The sequence below is a fragment of the Pezoporus flaviventris genome, unplaced genomic scaffold (genome assembly GCF_033815535.1).
Source record: "Pezoporus flaviventris isolate CSIRO_AGI_PZ_B2104156 unplaced genomic scaffold, CSIRO_AGI_Pfla_v1 ptg000023l, whole genome shotgun sequence".
In the NCBI taxonomy this organism is placed as follows: Eukaryota; Metazoa; Chordata; class Aves; order Psittaciformes; family Psittacidae; genus Pezoporus; species Pezoporus flaviventris.
Window position 1 is genome coordinate 7,104,554 of NW_026892571.1, and position 19,910 is coordinate 7,124,463.

General features: G+C 41.2%; 1 protein-coding gene across 20 annotated transcripts in view; it reads left to right on the top strand.

Moving 5' to 3' along the window:
• The window catches only part of ANKHD1 (ankyrin repeat and KH domain containing 1), a 103,937-nt gene that overhangs the window by 20,681 nt on the left and 63,346 nt on the right, over positions 1-19,910 (top strand). For all 20 annotated transcript variants that reach the window (XM_061456523.1, XM_061456526.1, XM_061456509.1 and 17 more), the window contains exons 3-6: positions 14,302-14,458; positions 17,195-17,342; positions 18,228-18,375; positions 19,421-19,654. In XM_061456523.1, coding sequence (XP_061312507.1) covers positions 14,302-14,458; positions 17,195-17,342; positions 18,228-18,375; positions 19,421-19,654 — 687 coding nt within the window. The remainder of the gene's footprint in view (positions 1-14,301; positions 14,459-17,194; positions 17,343-18,227; positions 18,376-19,420; positions 19,655-19,910) is intronic.

The following is a 19,910-nucleotide window of genomic DNA, read 5'->3' on the forward strand; positions in this document are numbered from 1 at the left end:
GTTTCTAGGTCTGTATTGGTGTTCTTAAATAAAAAATAAGAGGGTTTTTGGGGACAAATCTGAGAGGATTGCTGGCATTGGAACAAAGATAGGACTTTATTGTAAAGATGTAGCAGTGTCAAATTCGAAGTATGTTTAGCCATCTTCAACATGGCAAAAGCCTTAACCTTAGTCCAACATTTTAAATTTTTAAATCAAGAAAGGTTTTTCAGTTTGATCTGATGTGAAATACTTGGTGTTACATGGACACAGGATAGGGAATGAATAGAGAAACCGTTCTCATTAAGAAAGCTTGAATAAGGTTTATTCTGGTGCTTCTTTAGTGATCAAAGCGGAACTAAAATCACTTCTGGTTAACTAGGAAACTTTGGCCTTTTGAAACATTGGCACATTACAGTAACTTGCTTATTTTCTTTCTTTGCCATTTAAAGATTCAGAGTGGGAAGGAATATATGGTATGTGAAACACACAGATGTGTTGTGCTTTTGAGTAAGTTGAATAAACTGTCTGAATTTTGTGCATGTAATTGAATTATTAATCTTGTATTTCTCTGAGGTTTTGCATGATTTAAGTATTTTTTTTTCTAATCTAGTAGGCTTTTAGATTAGAAAAAGTCCAGTCTAATCCTGTTCTCAGTCAAATTAACTTCCATACTTTGAAAGTGTGTTAAATGTCCCAGCTTCATATTTTTTGACTCTTTTTCAGTTGGAGTTTGCTGTGAAGAACAGTTTTGTTGTTGTAACACTTAAATTGGTTCTTTAGGTGTCAGACAGCTCCGTTATCTCACCGGAGCTGCTCCTGGAATTCTTGGGCAAAGATGATTCTGAGATTTTTAACTTTTCTTCAGTAGGAATGGGGGTGGGAAGAGACAAGTCAAAACATTGGGGGGTTTAATTTGTGATGTATTAAATTTGGCCAGGGTACTCCTCAGTCTCTTAAGCTGCTGCATATTTATATATATCTGTCTATATAGATATTGGAAGTAATCATAGTGAATTAGCCAGTGCTTCATGACCATATCATAAACAGCTCTCAGTTCTTCTTTTAACATGATTTTTCAAAGGCCTGGATATGTTTTTTTCATGAGCTCAATTTTTTGGTTTACTTCTGTCTTTTTTTATTTTTTTTTTTTTTTTAAATGCAAGTTGGATCCTTCTGCAAGATAAAAATCCCCTTTGCTCTCCTGTTCCAGTATGGGGAGATTCCTGGTTAAAAACTCTTCCATTCAGTATGGTTTTCAGCACTACTTGTAGTAGTGCTTGGAGTAGCTTCAGCAAAAGAAGGGAAGTAGGGAGAGTTTGGGAGGAGGAAGGAAGCTGTTTTATTGACAGTCCTATGTGGTGCCTGAATTGAGCTGTAATTCAGCCTGTACCAAGGGAAGATCCCACTCTTCTTCCTAGAGTAGAATCCCAGACTGGTTTGGGTTGAAACAACCTCAAAGATCATCTAGTTCTGACCCCCTGCTGTGGTCAGGGATGCCTTCCACTAGACCAGTTTGCTCCAAGCCCTGTCCAGCCTGGCCTTGAACGCTGCCAGGGATGGGGCAGCCGCAGCTTCTCTGGGCAACCTGTGCCTCACCACCATTACATGAATGTTTCCTTCATCCAATCAAAGTGAAAATAACCATGTTCAGAGCTTGCAGTGGGGTGTATAAGCTGTCAGTGGTCTTTGTGGTTCTTGGCCTAGAGCTGGCTGTGCAGCCCTGTGGCATGGGGAGCTGGTACCCTGTGCAGGTACAGGGGGCTGAGTGAGGCAGCTGGTGGGAGTCTTGTTGGCAGTACACTGAAGCAAGCTTTTGGTTTGGTTGTGTAGAGATTTGCGTAGAGTTGGTAAATGAAGCTCTTGCACAGCACTGTCTCAGGTAGGCTGGTTATGTGTGTCTGTGATGTTAACCAGGTACAGAAAAATAGAACAGTAGTGCAAACCACGTGGTGTTTAAAGCTTGAATCTTGGAAGTGCTGCTGCTGACCCAAATGTCTTGCCACACAATGTATCTCATTGAGTGTGGTATAGTATTTTTTCTGTGTCTGTTTCATTCATGGCATGCTTTCTAAACAGATGGCTGCTGATCTGATTCTTTCTTTGCAGTGCCTGTGTAAGAGGGGAGCTTGGATGTTACCCTTGCGAAAGGAAGCAGTTACTGCACTTGCAGGATTGAGTTCATCAAAATGTAACTCTTTTCCCTGAGTGCATCAGGAGGATAAGGAAGGAGAGAGGAAAGCCTGTCTCTTGCTTGTGTCTCCTAGAGAAGACTCTATTAATAGTTTGTTAAAAACCCTCAATTACACAGACTTGGTTTGCTTTTTTGTTTTCTGTGCCTGTCCATCATGTAGATTCTTTAGCACAGAATGCTAAAAACAGAGTTTAAAAGTGCTCAGATCAGAGATTGAGCATTAAGTGGGTGATTCAAGGGGTAACGGGTTAAAACTTAAACAGGGGAAGTTTAGGTTGGATATAAGAAGGAAATTCTTTCCTGTTAGGGTGGTGAGGCACTGGAATGGGTTGCCCAGGGAGGTTGTGAATGCTCCATCCCTGGCAGTGTTCAGGGCCAGGTTGGACGAGGCCTTGGGTGATATGATTTAGCATAAGGTGTCCCTGCCCACAGCAGGAGTGTTGGAACTAGATGATCTTAAGGTCCTTTCCAACCCTAACGATTCTATGATTCATAGTGTGCAGAAGATGGGATCCAAATCTCCCCACATGGATTTCAGGGTGGTTTTGATGTTCTGTAGCTCAATGGTATTGTGGTGGCAATAGCTAGTGCCAGCTGCTTGGCTCCAACTAGGCAGACTGGTAAGTTAGGTTGGCAGTGTGGATGTGCAGCCACCCCTCCTGGGGCTGACTGGAAGTGTACTGGGAGATGTAATGTTATTATATTAGAAGCAGGGCTACCAGTTTATAGAAGGGTTGCTCAGTGTCTGGTTTGTTGGCTGTGACGAGTGTCTTGGGACACGTGAGAGGAATTAACCGAGCTCTTCTTGGCAGACCTACAATATATTGTTCTATCAGTTTTATAATGGCATGAAATATTGTTGTTTGTTTTTTTAAGTGTCAGAAACAACAAATTGTACTGAGTCTTTGCTCACAGTATATGGGGTAATGGATGAACCTGTTGCCTTTTTCAATTGGTAACTCATATTTGACAAACCATTACTATTGTATAGTTAGGGAGTAATTACAATAAACAAGTTTGTAGGAAAACAAATGATAATATAGGGTATGTGTATATATATATACAGAGAGAGAAAGTTATCCAATCCTGCCTGTTTCCAGGAAGTCAACCTAGTTTTCACCAAATTAATGAAAAATGATACTGCCACTCATCTTGGATTCTACTGATGGAAGCGAGTGGCTTATTTTGCAGTGGGCCATGAATGCCTTCATTGCCTCCTAGAAACTATTTTCTGCCTAAAGACCTTATTTTGAAAGCTGAGAACTTAAATCTTGTGATTTAAACCAAGCTGTAGTGCATGAAGCATCGTGCACAACAATGGAGTTTAGATTCTTTGTGAATACAAAGTATTTAAATCTTTGAGGGTTCAACGTAGAAACATAAAGAAAATTTTTTGCATTGTACAAGTTTATCCTCATTGTATCCGTCAAGAAAATTCTTGCTGTGGGTACAAGAGGCAGCTCTGTAATGTAACATTAATGTAATGTAATATAATTTTCCTTGTGTAACAAAAGCATTAGCTCTAAAATAGCAATTACTAACTTGTCATTTAGCCTTTTCCTCCAGTTCTGTACAGCTGCCTAAACCTTCTTGGAAAAATTATCTTCTCTTCCTTCTCGTCAGGCAAATGCAGCTGTGCTTGTGCTGTTCCTGATGGGTGGCTTTTAGAACTGGTTAGACAAACCCTCTCCAGTGCTGGAAGCTCCACAGCATGCCCAGCCAACTGCAGTCATTGAGATGGAGTATCAGTCCTTGGTGTTAAGTGCTGAAACACCTAACCTGGGGGTGAAGGGGGCACTAAGTTGCTTTGGAAGCAATTCACAAGGGAAGGATTAAAGCCATAGTTAAGCAATTGGTGTTGGTTTAGTGGAGTTGCTTTGGCTGCTGGTTTTATGCATCATACCCATGGTCAGTGTTCCCAGTTTCAGTGCAGCCATCCTTTACAACTGATTTATAGATGGGTACGTTCCTCAGTTCCCCTCCCTTTTTTCAAACAGGCTAAATAACATCAAATCTCTCTGCCCTTAACTGTTATTATTTAGACTTTTCAGCTGCTCTTGTTCTCCTCTGGAGTCCATATGCAAGCTCTGTTCTGCTTAGCTTGTTGCCCCAAATTAGTCATGATACTCAAGTTGAGCTCTATTGATGCATGGAGAGTAGGAGTGTTATTTCATCTGTCCTGCAAGCTGTGCTTTTGTTTATACATCTCTGTTTGGTGTCTGCCTTTTGCCTTTGGGTTACAAGTTGAATTTGACTTTATATCAACCAGTACTTTTCTGAAGAACTGTTACCTAAATAAACTGTTCCTCTGTGTGTGCAGTTGAGTGTTCCTGTGTGTGTAGATACATCTATCTATCTATCTATCTATCTATCTATCTATCTATCTATCTATCTATCTATCTATCTATATTTGCTGACACTCCTGTTTGGATATGCCCTTTAAAAGAAACCTGCTTCAGGCAGAATTGTTATGAAGGCTGAAATTCTCTCTTTGATTTCAAAGAATGACATGGCCTTTGAGTAGCAGAGGAAGGCCACAGTGAACCTGGGAAAAAGATCAATTCTAACCAACCTGTCCAGACTTCCAGTTGGCTTTGCCTCATATTGCCAGAAAACCAAGCCACCTGCATGTTTTGGAAGTCTGGACAGGGAAAAGAGCATGTAGGAAGGCCTAATAATGAGGAGAAACTTGCAGTGTGGCTGTGATTTTTGTCTATTGGCCTCCTCTTGTAATAAGCACACCCAAGTGCCTAATCTTTCTAAAGTATAGAGACAGAATCAAAGGTAGAACAGCTTTATTTTATTTTAGTCTTTAATGCAAATAAGAGCAAAGACCTGGAAGGAAATAACGGAAGGTGTTTGATTCAGTGAAATCTGAAATGGCTGGACTCTTCCATACTGCTGTCTGAAGTAAATCCCTCCAGAAGCTCTCTATTGGATTAATGCTTGTTACAATTTCTCTTTGCATTGTGCTCCAAAGCAGCTCAGTAAGCACAGTGATCTGTGGTGCCACACGTGTGGCACCTTAAGCGACCTTCTCCATCTGAAGAAGCAGAGCTTCAGAGGTCTGGACTTCTCTTGATGTACCTGTGTCCTCTTCCCTTTTGGTTTTTGGACCTTGGGGAGATGCCACAAGGAACAAAAAGCTGTGAGGTGATGCGAGGCCCCTGGACTGTTCTGGTAGAGGGGTGGTTTGTTCTAATGCATTAACAGTAGATGGGAGTGTTCTTCCTTCAAGTTTGGTAAAGTAAAATAAATTTCCTTATTTTCCTTCTAAGGCTGTAGCATCCCGATTTTTGTACTTTGCAATCTACTGTGGCATTCCCGTAGACTTTCCTTTCAGGATGTGTTATGCAGCATGTATGTAATGACAGGACATTTGAAAGGCTGTGGATCTTAGGAAGAACAGAGGTTTTCTAAACAGCTTGAAATGTGAATTTGTACCCTGGCCTGTGCTATTCACATTAGGGTGGTGATCTTTTTTATTTCCTGAAGAAGTACCACGCTTCTGGGGTATTTTGGTTTACTTTTTGTGCAGGATTGGTAAACCTGGGGCTGAAACTGTGCTTCTGGATGAAGTCACTGGTGTCACTGGCTCTCAGGGTTCACTCTTGGTTCTCTGCTTGAAAATGTAGAAGTGTTTTGAGTTGTTTTCCTCAGTCGTTACAGAACACTGTGCTAAGCCAGAGCCATTTTCTGATTCAGGATACCAGTCACAGCCCATATGAACTCTGCTTCCCACTGAATGCTAGAAATTTGGAGAAGAGAGCTCAAGTGGGATGTTCGCCTGTAAACAGCATTCCAAGGTCATTTGAGTTCTCCCCACATCTCTGTTGTGTGTGTGGTTCCTATCTTGGTGTTTCTTAGGGATAGATGAGGTTTGTCTTTGCTCCTTACCCTCCCACAGTGATGGCATCGTTTCATGTTCTTCTTTGCCATGTTTCAGTCAGTCTCAAGTGTTTCAGAAGTGCATCTTTCAGATTCTTGGTGGCAGGCAACTGTGAGGCTTGGAATGAGAAAATATTAGATAAGGCATGAAAGATAAAACCAGGAATTAAAGATCCATTGCCTGCTGTTGGCCATGGCATTTTTTCTGTAAAATAACAGGAAGAAAAAAAAACAACCAACCCTTGTAAATGGTTCTGTATTTGATGCTATGAAGTACTGCGTTTACTTTGAAGCTTCCCTCACAGAGGTTTTGATTTCTCTTTTTGGATTGTTTGCACAGTTGCTGCCTCTGTAGTTGTAGGGTAAACACCAGAAGCACCACAGTCACAAATAAAATCAGTTTCCTAGGACTGACTTGGGGCTTTAATACCACTTTGTATGAATAACCAGAAGCAATGCGGTTGTTTTTCTCAGTCTCTAGCCTGGATGTTTCCTTCAGGTATAGGAGCTGCCATCCATAACCCCTTTGATTCCTGCTGGCCACTCAGTAGATGGTCCCAGTTCCTGCATGTCTGTTCACTGTTGGCTGTCACCATGGCCCAGCTCTGTATTGGCATGTGCCCATGTCCTCACGCTTCATTTGGCAGGGTGTGAGCAGGTGACAGCCCAGCTCTAGGGATGTGCTGAGTCTGCTATCTGAGCTGTGGCCGTTGAAAAGCTGAACAAAGCCAGGCAGACAATGGGGGCTGGAGTCCTGAGCTCATCACACTGACACTGGCAAATGTGATGCAACTAGAAGAGCATTTGTTTTAAGTGCATAAATGTACTTGAATATTTGCTGGTGCTGCAGCCCTGGAAAAGATGTTGCAGGAGGAGGTAGGGAAGAAAAGGCTGGCAGTGGAAAAGACATCAGGCACCCAACTAATGTGCTGAGGTTTTGCTGCCATGGCAGCCCTTTCTGGATGTCTGTCACTGGCTTTTGTCTATGTTAAGGCTTAAAAAGAGCCTAAAAATCCCTTAGTCATTCAAAAAAGTTCACAACTGAAGTGATAAGATCCCATTTAAGTGTGATACACAGTACCTCCTGTTTAATCCTAGAGAAGCACCAACACAAATTCACATCCAGAGTAAAGTCGGTGTTTCTAAACTAGTGCTTGATCCCATCCTTGTCCTTTATAATTTGGATTAAAGTTAGCGTTGCATTTTGAATAGAACTCTCAAATGCAAAATCATATGTTTTTTTAGCGTCAAAACCATGTTAGAAACGAGGCCTTATTGCCAGGGGTGGAAGGGATACTTTCTCCTCCTCCAAGGCCAAATGTAAATGTCTGTTCTTGCATTTGATATGTCCTGCAAGCCAAACAGTTTGAATGAGCCTCTTATGTAGGAATATTCACAGGATCATAGAATAGTTTGGGTTGGAAGGGGGGACATTAAAAGGTCATCTAGTCCAACCCCCTGCAATAAGCAGGGGTATCTTCAACTAGATCAGGTTGCCCAGCCTGGCCTTGAGTGTCTCCAAGGATGGTGCATCCACCACCTCTCTGGGCAATCTGTGCACATTGAGAAGATCTGGTCTTGAAGAAATTGAGCTTTTTTTCCAGAACAAAATCTGAGGGGTGAGGAAGATGCTCCTTTCTCCCCTGCTTCCTATCTTACCTGTCTGTCTTGTTGCCTCCTGACTGTGCCAGCTGAGCAGAGCTCTGGCCACAGGGATGCTGTGGCATCAGAGAGGAGATGAACTCGCAGTTACACATCAGTTGAAGCTTCACTGTCAGTGGTAGGTAGAGAGTTAGAACTTCAGTCTGGAGGTTCATATGTGTAAGATGCATCCCAAGCAGCTTTTTACAGTGACTGGTTGTAGCATTTAAGGGGGGGGGCGGGGGGAGTGCACTCAATTGGTTTTGGACCAAGGCTTACGTCTTACAAAAACACTTTAAAAACAAACAAAATAGAGAAGGGGTGAGCACTCCAAACCAATCTGGCATTAATGTCTGCTCATTTCATAATTGTCTTAAATTTTTGCCTCTCTGCTAGAGGAAATATGAATGCTTTCTTGTACTTGAACAGAATTCTTTAGGCTTTATGTTGAACTACAAGCCCTCTCATATTCTCCCCTGAGCTTTAGTTTGCTTTGTTTAAAGCAATTCAGCCACTGAATTTCTGTTTAAATGACTGCGACAGAACTGGCAAAGTTGTTTGACTGCGTTATTGCTTTTGTCCTAACTGTAGCTGCTGCTTTAAAGCAGGAGGTAATGCAGGAGGAGACACCTCTCCCTGATGCTTAACTGCATTGAGACGGGTGAAAAAGAACTTTGGTGAAGTACATCTGTAACTGTGATGCAGGAGTAATTCATGATGCTTCCATATTAACTGCATGTAAAGATATATGGGTCAAAGTGCATTTGGTGAGTGAGCAGCATGACTTTATGTACGTATGTGATGAATGTGACTGAAGGTCCTGGTTCCTGTAAGGAATCAGCAGTGTTGAGGATTGTATCTGGGAACTTGTCACCTCAGAAGGCAACTCTTTCTTTGCTAGAGAGTTAACAGAAAAAAAATCTTGAAAAATTGAAAGATTGGGTTTCTTTAAACAGCTCTTTGCTTAGGAGATGTGAAAATGTGGCTGTCCTGGATGAGAGGCCCAGGGGGAAGGTGTGTGAGGGGGTTGAGGTGGTTTAGAGGCTATTTGCTGTCACCATGAGGCAGGAATCTTCTGTTCGTGACTGCGCATTTTCTCTCCTCTTGCTAGTTTTGGTGCTGGCTGGAAAGGCTTTTTGCTGGTTAAACCCATCTTTGTTATGCTGGTAGAAATCTCCCTCTTGTTTTCACAATGTGAGTGCAGTGGTGGGGTTGGGGAAACCCAGGGAGAGGAGCACAGAGTTTTTCTGGCAGTGGCCAAATGTTAGATCAGCACGTAAGTACTCGTGTTCTTTCAGCTTTAAGAAAGGTAACTCAATTTTTATACAATGGGAGAAAATGAATGCCTGGTGAGAGCTGGAAAAAAGTCAGACTGGTAGAGAAATTGAGAGTTCTGCTGTAGCAAAGTCTGTCATGGTCAGGAATTTCAATAAGGTAGAGGAGATAGTTATATGGATAACTTGTCTGCTATTATTCTTTTCTATTTGAACTCTCATGTGGTAACAAAACTCCGTCACAAGGTTTGAATCAATCTTTTCTTCTTGCATTTTAAGTTAAAATGTGTGGTATTACATATCTGTCAAATAGCCATATTCCTTTATGTATTCTGAAAACAAAGGAAATGGGAGGATTGGGTTTGTGGAGAGAAATTATATGAAGTGGCAAACTATTTGGGGGTATTGGGATTTTGCTAGAACCATCTGTGAGTCTGTGTTGAGCTGTTTTCTCATTGTAGAGTTTGCTTATGGGGCTTCCAAGCTTTAGTACAAGCGGAAGTTGCTGGCTGATGTTGTGATTTACCCAAGCAGGTAATCTGGTATGAAAGTACAGAGAGACTGGATTGAAGTTGAATGGGAAAACTCTCTGCTGAAATGTAAATTTTAATGAGTATTGTCTGGGTAAACAAGAATTCATGTTTGTGCTGAAGGATAGGACATCAGCTTTCAGATTTTGAGATACCTGAGCCCACTGATGTAAAAGCAGATGATCCCCAGAAGGAACCCTTGTCATCAGTAAGTAACAGTAAGATCTAATTGGAACTGGAGAAGTACTTCCAGGCTTTTGATTCTGGAAAAGAGAGTCTCACTGCTACAGTTGTCATCAAGATTCTGGCTGCTGGGCTGACAGCTACACTGAACTATGTGTTAACGCAAATACGATTTTTAAGAGTTTGAAGTGTCAAGCAAGTGAAAAATTAAAAGCTGGGATTGAGGGTAACTTTCTTCAGTAGCATGTATGTGGTGGCCTTTCAGTGTTTTCTGACATCCCCTGTCACTTGTGGATATTGCTCAAGTGGGTGAGATCCTGTTATTTTTAGGAGTGGGGATTCATCAAGAAAGGTGCATTTTGAGGTTAAGACCATGACATATAAGACAGGAGAATAAAATGATATTTCTGCTTTTGCCAGAAAGTGCTTAGCAGATGTTTTGACATGGTTTTTCAGATAGCATTGAAAATGTCATTTTTTGGGTGTGAGGGTTTGCTGTAGGGAATCTGATTGGTAGAAGAAGAAAACTCGGCTGCTCTGGAAGTCTGTGTGGGGCTGTGATGGTGACACATGAAATACTGTCAACAACTTCTGCAAGGTTTAGTCGGTCTAAATAGTCACCATTACACAATGAGAATGTTTATTCTCTGCCTGTGGTTGCCATAAAGAGATGTTGTTGTTTTCTCTCTCCCCAGCAGGTTTTCTCTCCAGGGGTCTGGAATTTGCCACCTTCCTCCTCTCCTTCCCCAGTCAAAATTTGTCTGTTTTTACAAGCTTTTTGCCATCTTGAGGGTGTTTCAGATGTGCCAGGATTTTAAATAGTACCACTGCCATTGATTGTCTGATCCATCCTTTCTGGTCTGAAGTTAGGCACAACATTGTTTCCTTTGCATGGTAATAAATGCTTTCTGTCTGCCACCAGTGTCAGCTCCTGGTGTCATATGAAGCCAGCAGAACTACTGGCAGGAGAATTCTTTCATTTATTGTGATTTGGAAGATGGCAAAGGCTTACATAGGAGTTAAGCTAACCCTTTCTGCTGTCAGCTTGGTACTAAGAGCATAAGGTTTTGAGCTTAACCTCTGTTGGTACTGTCCAAGGGGAAGACTTCTTTCTTTGCAGATACTCTGCTTGAGAAAGTTACTTGTGTGGTTTTATAAGGCAATAAATCATCTGCTGAGGAAGATACCAAGCTGCAGGCTGCTCAGGCAAGCTGACTGTGCTGTACAGGAGGAATTAGTCAGGTAGTGGACATCCAGGAGCGAGGCAGGGCAGTTGAACTCTGAAGCACAGTGGTGGTTGTGCGGATTCTGAGCCCTGCTTCCCACAGAACAGCACTGCTTTCAGAAAGGTGTTTTTTTAATCAGCAAGGTAATGAAGAACAACATGAGCCAAATATAACCCAGAAATGTTACTGGGTGACACTGAGGTTAAAAAAACTTTCGAAGGTGCTGTTGTGGAGCCTTCAGCGAGCTGTATTGCTGGAAAGGAGAAATCTTCCTGTTACCCTGTGGCTAGCTGTAAGACAGATCACTCAGGTACCTTATTTTGCCCTAGTAAAAAGGGGACTGTCAGGAGCACAGAAATTAGATTTGTAAACTCAGCGTATGTGCATTTAGTCAACCTGAATAACCCAGCCCTGCTGTGTTTCAGTGTTGTGAAGTTTAGTGATAGTCAACTGAGCTACAGTTGAAGCCCATGGACAGTGTATGTATCTGCTCCCTGTAGTTGCTCCTGTAAGTGCATTTTTCTCCTGTTACTGCTTGCTGAAGGTGGGCTAAGGAACAAGTTGAGTCTGAATGAGGATTGATCAGGCCTTTGAAAACCTGACTGGTGCGTGTCACCATGATTTGTTCTGATTTGCCCCCCACATCTATCTTTCGGAAATGATCCTTTCTGTTAAATAGGGATTAAGGTTTCACATCTGTGAGTTTTGAGTATTATACAGTGCAGAAAGACCGATTTGGAAAGAATCCAGAGCAGGAGGGAGACCCAGCCTATTTCGATCATGATGTTTTCTTGTTCAAAATACATATTGGTGTTTAAAGAGACTCATCTATAAAATTGCATGCTTATTTAAGCACTAATGGCTAATCTTGTGCATAAAGGCACTGTGATGTGTGAAGGTTTGTTATGTAGTGATTAGAAATGGTATTGCTAAGTGGCTTGGATATCTTTTTGAGGATGTGCCAGACCATAATCAAATGGTCCTAGATTGGGATGAGGAGGTAAGATTATGAGCAAGTTTTTATTGGCAGGTATTGAATGGTTGGACTAGATCTTAAAGGTTTTCCAACCTAAACTATTCTGTGATTCTAAGTTTGTTGCAGCATTGAAGTATATGACACCTTAAATGTCAGGAGTGAGAATTTTGAAGAACTTGGAAATAGCATTTCTGTTCCAATTACATCTTTCTAATAAATGCTGCAAAAGGTGAGGTAAAAGAAATTATGGTAAAAGGATATTGAGTACCTACCTGCGTGTGTCAGGAGAGGACTTGTATGGTATGAAATGGATGTGAAAATGAGTAGCTTTGTAAAGCAGAGTAGAATCAGCTACTCCGAAACAGAGTTTCTGTCACTATGCAAGTAATGTTGGCAATTCTTGTGCATCCTCAGATTACAAACACCTGGAGGTCCCCCTGCACTTGTGGACCTGGTTACTGCATGGGATGTCATCAGTGCCTGTGAATATTGTGGGAATTCTTCAAGGGCTCACCAGCCTCTTATGGAAATTAAAGGATGGCATGCTGAAATTAATAAAGGAAGGGAAGAAGAATTTAAATAAACTTCAACTGCTTTAATAAAGAATTTAGTTTTAAAGGCAAAATGGCTTACCAAAAATATCCTGATGGTGTAGTTCAGTCTGTGCTCTGACTTAAACCAGTCCTTTAATGGGTTTAAGTTAACAGCAAGTGAACATTCCCTTTTGTCTCCACTGCGCTTCAATTTAATGTGAACTACATCTGTTAACAACATTTTAAAGTTTTTAAAAGCATGTGAATCTTAGGAAGATGACTATGCTAGAATGAATTCTCAGTATTTCTAACTTCTGTATACAAAGAGCACTGCCCAACATGTAGTTTCTTAAGGATTTCAGTGTGAGCAGTCAGTGTGCAATAAAACATACTGGAATGTTTAAAATATGTTCACCAAGTGTAAATATATTCTGTCCTTCATTCTGATGTTGTAAATTGGATATCTTGATGCAGAAACAGTGACACTTGGAATGGCCCGTGCTTGGTTTCAGATGACCCAAGTAGTTCTCTGCACCCCATCATAGATGTGCACCTTGGTGGCAGGCAGGTGTAAGCACTGCAGCAGGGATGCAGGGCAGTGTAGCAAAGTGTGCCAGAATTGCTTTCATGGTGAAGGTACTGATTTTTACATTAATGAGAGGCCAAATGGCTGCTCTCAAACTGGGAATGGACATTGACTGAAGGTGATGTGTGGAACTTTCAAAGTATGGTTTCAGTACTTAGTCTGTAATAATTGCAAGTTGGGTACTGGGAGATGTGGTGTAAGTCGTCTTGCAGAGGTATGGTCATACCAAATAGACGATTTGTTGTTTCCTGAGGTTTATGTCTAATTTGACCCTTTTGAATAAGGAATGAATTGAAAAGCTACTGGTTCTGTATGGTGAAGGCAGCTGATCTGTAAACCAGTAACCATCATCTTTTTGTAGCATGTGATTGATGGGGGGGGGGGGGGGATGTACTGTTTATCAGTGCATTTCTTTATATTGTTTGCCCATTTGTATATGCAAATACAAGCCCTGCCTGCACTGCAGAGGCAACTGTGTGCAAATGTACCATAGGCTGTGTTGAACTATATGGAGTAAAGCTGTGCAGGTGTACCCTCGCTTTATATCAGCCACATAAATGAGAAGGATAAAGACCACCTTATGGTGCTGTTCCTGCAGCAAACCAACTGTTTTTATAAGACAAACTGTTAGAACAAGTTCCTTGAGCCCAAGCATTTCTCCTGTGTGATGTTAGCGTGGAGGGGATGTTGATTTCAAGTACACTGAATATACGTGAAGTTCTGTTTCATGATTTCTATTCTTCTACAGCCAGAGCTGTACAGTTTAGAGTGTTAATTTATTGGGACTTGAAGGTAATAACTTCTTTAGGTTTTTTCCTACTCTTAAAAAAAAAAATTCTATTAGAGCCGTGTCTGCTTCATTTTGGGTGAAGTTGGGCAGGGAAGGGGGAATAGATCGACACATTTTACGTTGGAAAACTCATTCGGAAAATATCAAACCAAGCCTGTGGAATACTACCTGTTGCCCAAACTTATGATTTTTTGAGCTTGACCCCTGGATTTATCCTTACTCCTCTGAAATGCCTCCTACCCCAGGTATGAATTGGGAATTTGGGATAGGTAATGAAGCTGCCAGCTGAAAAACAGTTTTCTTCCCGCTTGATTAAAGTTGATTAAATGTTCAGGTCTCAGGCAAAGATTACTTACTTTTAAATATCTGATCTTTTTTCTGGCATGTTTGCAAATGATTTTTAACTAATAGTGCATGTGGCTGAAATCTAAAATAGTGTCTTTGCATTTCTTTTGTGTGACTCCCATACTAACCCGACTGATGAACGAACGTGCACTGAAGGGATTGGTAAATTGTCCACTGCCGATGGCAAAGCCTTCGCAGATCCCGAGGTTCTCCGGAGACTGACGTCCTCTGTCAGCTGTGCACTGGATGAAGCTGCTGCTGCATTGACGCGGATGAGAGCAGAGAACAATCACAATGCAGGACAAGTGGACAAGTATGTACTGATCCGTCCCCACTCCTACTTTCCCATTTATAGAATATAAGTGTGTATTTTTATGTTCAAATTAAGTTAATTATATTGCTGATATTTGGCAATGAATCTGCTCTACTCCTAGCAGAAATAGTTTATGAATCCGAAGGTGTTACTACTGTCACATCAGTTTATTGGCATCAAAGTGTAAGAGAAAGGTACAAAATCATGTTATTTTCTAACCTGCTGCTCTTTCTATGTACCAGACAGTTGATTTCTGTTTCAAAACCAGGTTAAATTCTTAGCTGTAGAAGTGTTGGTGATAGTTTTCTCATTACTGCCTCAGCATACTTTGGTAGAAACTAAGGAATCTAGCTCATTGTATTAGAGTTGGAATAGACTACTCATACTTACATACTTTGCTCTGGGGTCTTGCTCAGGAATTTAGGGGGAAATTAAAACTCTATTATAATCTGATAACTTTTTCTAGCAGAGAATTACTGAGGACAGCATTTAACTCCCATGGTGACAGAACTTAAGATTTGCCCTATGTCATCAAAAGCTTTCTTCTACATTAGTAATTTCAAAGCATCTTTAGGGTCCTGAAATATTTTCTGCTCTGACAAGTGATGCACATAGTTCCTAAGCATGTTAAGCAGCCCAATGCTATTCTTGTCACTTCTGCAAAAGGTCTTGGAAATATCTCAAAGGGAACCTGAGCAGAGAGCAAACTGGGAGACCTCTGGAGGTGCCTGAGTCAACTAGGATGAGATGAGTCTGTTTCCTGGGGCACATTTGGTTTCACAGCAGTTCTGTATTATAGGAAGTGTCTCAAGGTCATCTTCTGAGAATGATTCATGTGTTTCAGGATTTGTCCCACAGGTTATGGGGCTGGGTGGCTCCTGTTTCCAAAGGCTAGACTGTATGTGTGCAAAAGTGCATGAATCCCTTCCCTCTCCTCCCAGCTGAACATGGACCTGAGCTGTAAATGCTAGTTACATGTGGGCTGCAGCAGAGCTGCTTGTACCGTGAGCACAGAGCTGTCCTAGGGAAGGGGCAGGGCTGACAGTGTCCTGCAGGATTTCAGAGGGATCCCATTGCTTCACTGTATGGCCTATGTAGCCAAGTAATAAACTTCACTTAGTGATTACAGTGCAAATGTAGGTGATAAGTGGGTGTCTGTTCAGGTCAGACCTCAGCTGTTACCTGTCAGCTGCTGGCACAGTTTAATTCATTTTGGAGTATATGACAAATAAGTTCTTTTTAAAATAGGTGTTTAACACAGTTCAACCATTACAGTCGTTTGACCAGTTGAAACTTGCATGCTTTCCTAAGGAATGGATATTTTCTGCATCGTCAGTGAATTCGAGTGAACTTCTGTGTTTTACAGGAAAAACAGCTGAAGTTTAAGGTGTTTGAATCCGACTGTGCTAGTTTTTATTTTAGGAAACAAGCTTCCATGTATTGCAGATTAAATACCTTGATAGGAGTGCATCACATCCAGTCCAGTACTGTTTAGAACAGAAGGCTCTGGCTTAACTGCCCCTTCCTCTCACCAGGTCATTACCTGTGGGTTGGTTCCTGGCGGCTGAGGACAGTCATTCCTTGCACATATTTTCTTGGCTGGAGAAGCATAATTGAGTTGATGCTGAGCATGACTTGCTGTGGTTTGTTAACACTTGTGTTTAGCAATGCTTTAACAGTTGTATTTGGTTTTAGTATAGACAGAGATCTAAAGGACAGTTAACTTGGTTTGAAATGAATTGAAGCTCAGCTCACCTTGTTTCCAGGTGTGGTTAGTGAACTGTCCTACCTGTCAGAGGAAATAGTTACTCTCTACTTCGGAGGTTAATGGTGGTTGAAGTAGAGACTTCAGACTTCTGAGCTTTTAGATGCCAAGAACTCAGGGTTTGTCTTGTCTTTTCCTTCAGACTCTTAGCTTGTAATTACCTCTTGCAGCATTTTAAAGACTGTTCCATGCAGGCTTTTAAAAAGTGGTGTTCCATGTAGGACCGTATTGTTGTTGCTGTTTAAAAATATGTAGTTCAATTGGCTTATTTCATCCATCTGAAAACTTCTGTAATATGCTTTTAACAGCGCATGAAAGGAAACAGTTAACTTCTTTAATGCTCCTTTCCACTTTTAAGATGTCATTAGGTAAGGTAAGGTTTTTTCTCTGAAATGGCTGCTTAAATTAAGAAACTGGTGTTTTCAATGGAAAGAAGAAAGCTTTGGGCTACTACAGAGAAGGAAATAGTCCTGCTACAGGAGAGACTGTGGTCAGCAGTTTGTCTTGTTGCAGTATTCAGTATTAGTGGTCTTTGATAATAGGCTCTTCACTTTTTTTTTTTCCTCTACTCGAACTTTGCCTATATCTGTAGTCAGTAATTTGGTGTGCTTGTAGCCTCTGTGCATCTGGCATGCTGCTCATGTGTGATAACATCAGGGAGGCTTACTGCTGTACCTTGCAAACACCACAGCTTAACTTTTGAGCTGTATTCTCTCCATCTAGTGTATATGAGAGCTTACGTGAGCTAGCAACTGATGAGGACAGGAGAGCATTTAGACATAAGCAAGATCTGTATTTCCATGGGTGAAACAGAGATAATGTGTGTATATGCTTAAATCTGTAAGGTATTATTTTCTGGCAAGGCTTAATGCCAAGTCATGAGTCTTTACTTAAAGACTTCACCCTTGCATAGTGAAGCCACCCATCTATTGCAGTTCACGTTGAGCTCATTCTGTGTAATGATCTTCCAGTCGCAGTCTGGCAGAAGCCTGCTCGGATGGGGATGTCAATGCTGTCCGGAAGCTGTTGGATGAAGGAAGAAGTGTAAATGAGCATACTGAAGAAGGGGAGAGTCTCCTTTGCTTGGCCTGTTCAGCAGGATATTATGAATTGGCACAAGTAAGTAACAAATATAATCCTACTAAACCTTTGTGAAGCATTGTCCAAGGGGCTTCTTTGGTAGGTAAACATTTTAGCTATTCAGAGTGTAATGTATTTTATGAGCTAATCAGAGTATCGGTTAATAGAGCTTATTGTGGGTTTCCAGTTATTGTTTGTCTTTTTTAATGGAAATTTTTCTCATATATGCCTTTATGTTTAAGGGACACGTGTGAAGAATGTGTCTCGTGTTTTGTGATACACCTACCTTTCTGGTATTGTTCTAGATGCAGTCAAGCTGTTCTGCCAAGCAGACATTGCAAGAGGATCTAAAATGGCACCAAAATCAAACACTACAAGTGGTTCTCTTCTAAAAACTCATGTCTCAGTCACTCAGTTCTTTTTTTTTAATCACATCTGTATCAACGGTGAATTAATTTCTGTGCATGTTTTGCTTTTATACTTGTGTATTAAAGGGCAGAGCTCAGGTGATAATTCTCAGAAAGTGGCCAGCTGCATGTTCTGGTGTCAAGCGAGAGCACAGGGGAATAACTGTAAGCCTGACCCTGATGTGTGCTGTGGTTGCTAATGCAAGTTTGCAGTTTCTCTGCTATCATTCTGGTTAGTGAATTGCCCTGTGACTTTTGAAAATGTCAGTGCTGCACTGTAACCTCATGTTGATTTTAGCAGATAGGAACAAATGTAAAAAGCGAGCATTTCCTGAAGCAGAGGACAGTGCAGGTAGCAATTATAAATGTCCTGGGAGTGCCGTCGTGCTTCACCACTGGGGACATTGCTGCAAGGGATGTCCAGGCTGCCTGGGGAATCGTTCTCGCACAGAAGCAAAATGTTGGTGATGCAATTTATTCATTGAAGTGATTTTTTTTTTTTTTTTTTCCCCCCTAGGTGCTACTAGCGATGCATGCAAACGTTGAAGATCGAGGAAACAAAGGAGACATAACTCCCTTAATGGCAGCTGCCAGCGGAGGCTACGTGGACATTGTTAAGCTGCTCCTTGTTCATTGTGCCGATGTCAACGCACAGTCTTCAACAGGTAACTGGGAAGCAGGACCACCAAGAACTAATAAGACTGACACATAAGATGTGCAGCTGTTTTGAACATCTGTTGTTTTGCCTCAATTTCATTCACAACGAAACATGAAAGGGAACTATTAAGAATAGACTGGATCATAGCAGATGTGTTTGGAGCCTTACCTGGCTGTTGTTTAAAGATTGTTTTTAATATAAACTGTCGTGGAAAGGACTGTTCCTGTGAAAATCACTGTGGCGTTAGATGACTGGAAAAACACATGAAGTTTGTTTTTTCTCATCTGTATAATCCCAGATGACCCAGTAAGACTCCCTTGGGACACATCTGGTCAAGGCCTGCTATTTCAGGCTATTGCTTTTCACCAAAGAGGAGGAACAATTCTGTGAGCATTGAATATTTTCTTCATTGCTGATGCTTGACCACAGCTTAACTGACCTTGCTGAGAGCAGTAACCTGCAGCTGGATTTTGCTGATATCAAGATAGAATTTAAACTTTATTCCAATTTTAAAAAGCCGGGTGTCTGAACTATGAAATGTTCTTTTTATCCTGATGTTTAGCTGTATTAAGCAGAACTTACCTTAAAACTGACTGTAGCATTTAAAACATGAGCCATATGTGATTGTCTGTTACTTACAGTACCCGAGTTTTAAGTTAGAAGTTTATTTTCATCCAGCCAGGGAAAGTTTTTCAAGGAATTACAGCATAGTCCTAGGCAAAAAAAACCTTAATCCCCCCAACTACAGTGAGTATGAAAATTATTCACTGCTCTTGGTGTGTGTGTGTATTTGATCTCTCTTTGTGTGCTGAAGTAGGAAACATAATAAAGAAACAAATCCTGATTTATAATACTGGCTTAGCATTAAAACTCTTTCACATTATAGTTGTGTTGGGATTTTTCTATCCAGCCTGAAATCACTGGCTGGAGTAGCATTCCTGTGAGGTAAGAGACTGCTGCCAGCCATGTACTTGTTTTTGTTCAGTGCTGTTAAATCTCTTTTCCTATGAGTGGTGGAAAGGGCTTTCATGTAAACTACTTCTTCTCTGCAGGGAACACAGCTCTCACTTACGCTTGTGCCGGGGGCTTTGTTGACATAGTGAAGGTGCTGTTGAAAGCCGGTGCTAATATAGAAGACCACAATGAGAATGGCCATACCCCCTTAATGGAAGCAGCCAGTGCAGGTCATGTTGAGGTTGCAAGAGTATTGCTGGAATATGGTGCAGGAATCAACACTCACTCCAATGAGTTCAAAGAAAGTGCTCTTACACTTGCATGCTATAAAGGTATTGTCTCTTGCCTTGTTTTGTATTTTTGTTACATTTATTTGCTAGGATTTATCTAACTGAAGATTTCAGCTATAATTTGAATATTTTTTGAAGAGCTTTGGAATACTGGATTTTGGTTGTAAACTCAGGAAATGCTTATCCATGGTATAGCAGTATTAAGCCTGTCTACTTGTGGTGGACGTGTATTTGATATGTTGCGTATGGAAACTTGTGACAGGCTGTATCCAAATTTGTGCTTTGACACACCACTATT